This window comes from Mastomys coucha, unplaced genomic scaffold (assembly GCF_008632895.1).
Source record: "Mastomys coucha isolate ucsf_1 unplaced genomic scaffold, UCSF_Mcou_1 pScaffold9, whole genome shotgun sequence".
NCBI lineage: Eukaryota > Metazoa > Chordata > Mammalia > Rodentia > Muridae > Mastomys > Mastomys coucha.
Window position 1 is genome coordinate 88,462,139 of NW_022196915.1, and position 3,792 is coordinate 88,465,930.

Here is a 3,792-nt window from a genome sequence, read left to right on the forward strand (position 1 = left end):
AGTGGGAGATTTCAACACTCCACTCTCTGCAATGGACAGATCATGGAAACAGAAACTAAACAAGGACATAATGAGACTAACAGAAGTTATGAAACAGATGGATTTAACAGGTATCTATAAAACTTTTTATCCTAAAACAAACGGATATACCTTCTTCTCGGCACCTCATGGTACCTTCTCCAGAACTGACCATATAATTGGTCACACATCAGGCCTCAATAGATACAAGAAGATTGAAATAATTCCTTGTATCCTATCAGATCACCATGGACTAAGGCTGCTCCTCAATATCAACATAAACAATAGAATGCCCACATACACGTGGAAGAATATTCCAGAGTCACCTGGGTCTTCATTGGCGCCTGAGGTTTGCAAAGCTAGACCATGAAACAGCTCATGGATGAAGCAGCAATGGCATCACAGTGCAGCCACAAGGACCGTAGCAGTGTCCTGGAAACAATGCTTAAGAGAGAGCGTGTGAAGAGAGAGGTCTGTTCCCATGGAGCCCAAGCCTGCTGGTTTTCAAGGGAAGTGAAGACAGTCTAGATCTGAGAAGTGACACCATGTGGCCACCAGAGAAACAAGTACGGAGGTTGTACAGACCCTTCCTGTCATCTGCTGAGTTAGAGATAGTTCGGAGTCCCTTCGGACGTTCTCACTTGCTATGTTAGAGATAGATCGGACTCCCTGTTGGGCCTGGTCTGGTGGAAGATGAAGGTCTTGTGAAAAATTCTGAATGTCTACAAATTAATGCAAGCAGGAACCCTAACGATGTAATGAAGTACAAAGCACCATGCGTTTGGCATTTGATGAGGGATGGTATGGTGTCTAGAGCAGCACTTTCCTGTGTACACCTCACACATACATGCAAAGAACATCTGCCTTCCAATCACCAAAATACACAAGATTCTGCCTTAAAAAAAAAAAAAAAAGAAAGAATATCTTTTGATTAACATTATCTGCTAAGTATCCACTCTCTAATCAGATCACCTGTAAAATAGATTATCTGCTCCTACCAGGTGAGGATTATCTACAGGGTTGTGGCAGGGTGGGTGGGTTGGGGTGTGGGGGTGTGGCACACACAGGAGAATGCAGTGATAAGAAGGGCATCATACCTCACTGACACACTAAAAAAGGGGAGGAGCTCATATCAGCTCCAGTGTGTGATCATATACCATAAATCATCCTCAAATACTATCTTTGCAATGTACTCACTATAAAGGAGGGAATGAAGCCACAAAGAAGTTATGAAACTTTTTATATGTATGTCACAAGGGTAAACAATACAAGAATAATTTTAATTCTAGTTCTTTGCAGCAACTTCATACTTAACACTATATTTACCTATTTCAATGCCATCAATGGTCACATGAATAGTGTAGAGCCCAATAGCTCCTGGAGTCCAGTTTGCACAGTAGGTCCCATCATTATTGACACGAATAAGCATATTTTCACTGGGCCTGAATAAAAAGTGGATAGCAAAAAATTTACTTTTGATTATGTAGTTAACATCGTTTAGCACTTCAGTGACTATGTGTCTGTATCCTCACACTGCCTGGCAATCCTGTAGCTGTCATAGCATGTTCCCCAACTCACAAACTGAGTTTCACTCTTTTTCCCTTATAGCCTCATTACTTCTCCTTCACACTCTCAGCTGATTATGATTTCACCTTTCCCTTCCTTGGAAATAGAAACAACCGGTTATAATCTCCATTCAGTATCAGATTGGAAACCAATTTTGCCTCATTTTCTCTTGGGTTACCATGGAAGGAGCAATGTGGCTCTTATCTAAAGCCAGGTTTTTCCACATGAACTTGGTTCCCTCAACAGCATCACTTTCTCTCACACATCACTTATTTCTCCTATTGTACTAGGTCCTTTATTACTATGAAACACTTCACACTTTTCCATCTTCAGTCTCCCTCCGGAGCTGTCTCTTAGCAACATCCCTACTGACTGCCCCTTACAGTACTGGGAAGAGTGTTTATTAGTCATATCTAGTCGTAAGCCCTGACAGCTACAACAATGACTGGTGCCATAACGACATGGACATCATGGGAACAACCATTTTCTCATTGGATCTAAGTCCTGCTCTATAACATGAAACCTAGATCTGGTAACATTAATGGAGCCAAGAACCTATGGCTAGATAGGTCATAAGCCATAGGGGACAAAACAAACTATTATTATTATTATGGTGAATAGACATGGTATTGAAATGATTATTAATTATTGATTTGTCCACAGACCTCAATTCTTATCCAAGAAGCTTCTTACAGTAGATGTCAATTAACAGAGACTCATAACTGGCAAGCATACAGAGAACAAGGGTCTATCTATATAGCAATCAGCCTAAAATGGGCTGTGCTTATTAGATCGCCATGTCAAGGCCTGAGGACCTTCATGAAGAGGGGGTGGGATGATATAAGGCTGGAAGTGGTAGATGACTTCCAGGAACAAACAGGACAGTTGCACAAATGGTCTCAAAGAATTAGTAACAATATTGTAAAAGAAAAGAAAATAAGGAAGGTATTTAAAAAATTATTTCAGTCTGAATGATTAAATGTTATTTTCAACAACACTTTGAGAAAACAGTTCTTACCGTTTAGGAGTTGGTGATGCAAAACGCAGTTCTTCAAATGAGTAGTTTTCATATACCTTTAAGGAAGAGACAAGGAACACTGACACCCTTGCAATGGACATTCCATTTAGTGCAATGCTAAAATATCCAATAAATGGGGTGGACCATTCTATCCACGTAAGAGAGGAATAAAACTGGCAAGACCACTTCAAAATGAATTTCACATATGCTAGATATCCAAACAAAACACAAAAATCAACTTTCTAAAATTTTATGGCACAGTTCTTAATGCCATCAACTTGAAAGGGCCTAGAATCACCAAGGAGACAAATATGTGAAGAATTTTCTAGTTTGGTTAGCTGAGACAAGAAAAGCAATTCCAATCGTTAAACTTAATAAAAAAGGAGAAGGTAGTCCAAGCAGTACTATCTAAGTCTCTGTTTTTAAATGAGGCTCCTGGGCCTGCAGCCACGTTGTTCCCCACCACGGAGGACTGCCATCAGCCAAACAGACCTTTCCTTAAATTGCTTCCTAGGTACTTTTTCATAGCAATGAAATTTTTACCTTTCAAAGATATAAAAATAGAAATCTTTGAGGTTCATTAAAATTTTAACTATCTCCAATATAAAGATGCTACAGAGAAAAGTCTTCACATGGAAGGATTTTAAAGTGATGTGACTTACACGGGATATACACATGCCAAACCATATACAGGCCAAATCAACCCAAACAGAGAGAAAAGACAGCAGAAAACTAAGTAAAGCCAGCACACTGACGAATAACTGTAAAAGCCACTGGAATGCTGGAGAAGTGACTTAATGGAGATGAAAGATAAGGAAGTACAAATTAAAAGGACAAAAAGTCACAGCACAGCCACAACTGGAGCTGAGTAAAAACCCTGTGCAGATGTGAAAGCAGCTGGCAGCAGTGGGATCTGCTCCAGAAATGCTTAACAAAGAGTTAGACATGCTTCTCCTACAACCCAGAAATTACATGGCTAGGAGCATATTTTAGAGAAACTTTTTATGTACATGCAAAAAACAATGCCTCCATACAAAGCTTTGGAATACTATTTATGGCTCATTTTATATATTTTATATTAAAAGTATGCCACACAGCACACACACACACACACACACATACACACACTCACACGAGAGAGAGAGAGAGAGAGAGAGAGAGAGAGAGAGAGAGAGAGAGAGAGAGAGAGA

General features: G+C 39.8%; 1 protein-coding gene across 16 annotated transcripts in view; it reads right to left on the minus strand.

The window, feature by feature from the left end:
• Positions 1-3,792, minus strand: part of Mycbp2 (MYC binding protein 2) — a 234,193-nt gene that overhangs the window by 80,825 nt on the left and 149,576 nt on the right. For all 16 annotated transcript variants that reach the window (XM_031362810.1, XM_031362803.1, XM_031362817.1 and 13 more), the window contains 2 exons: positions 2,603-2,658; positions 1,345-1,460 (listed from right to left, as the gene is read on the minus strand). In XM_031362810.1, coding sequence (XP_031218670.1) covers positions 1,345-1,460; positions 2,603-2,658 — 172 coding nt within the window. The remainder of the gene's footprint in view (positions 1-1,344; positions 1,461-2,602; positions 2,659-3,792) is intronic.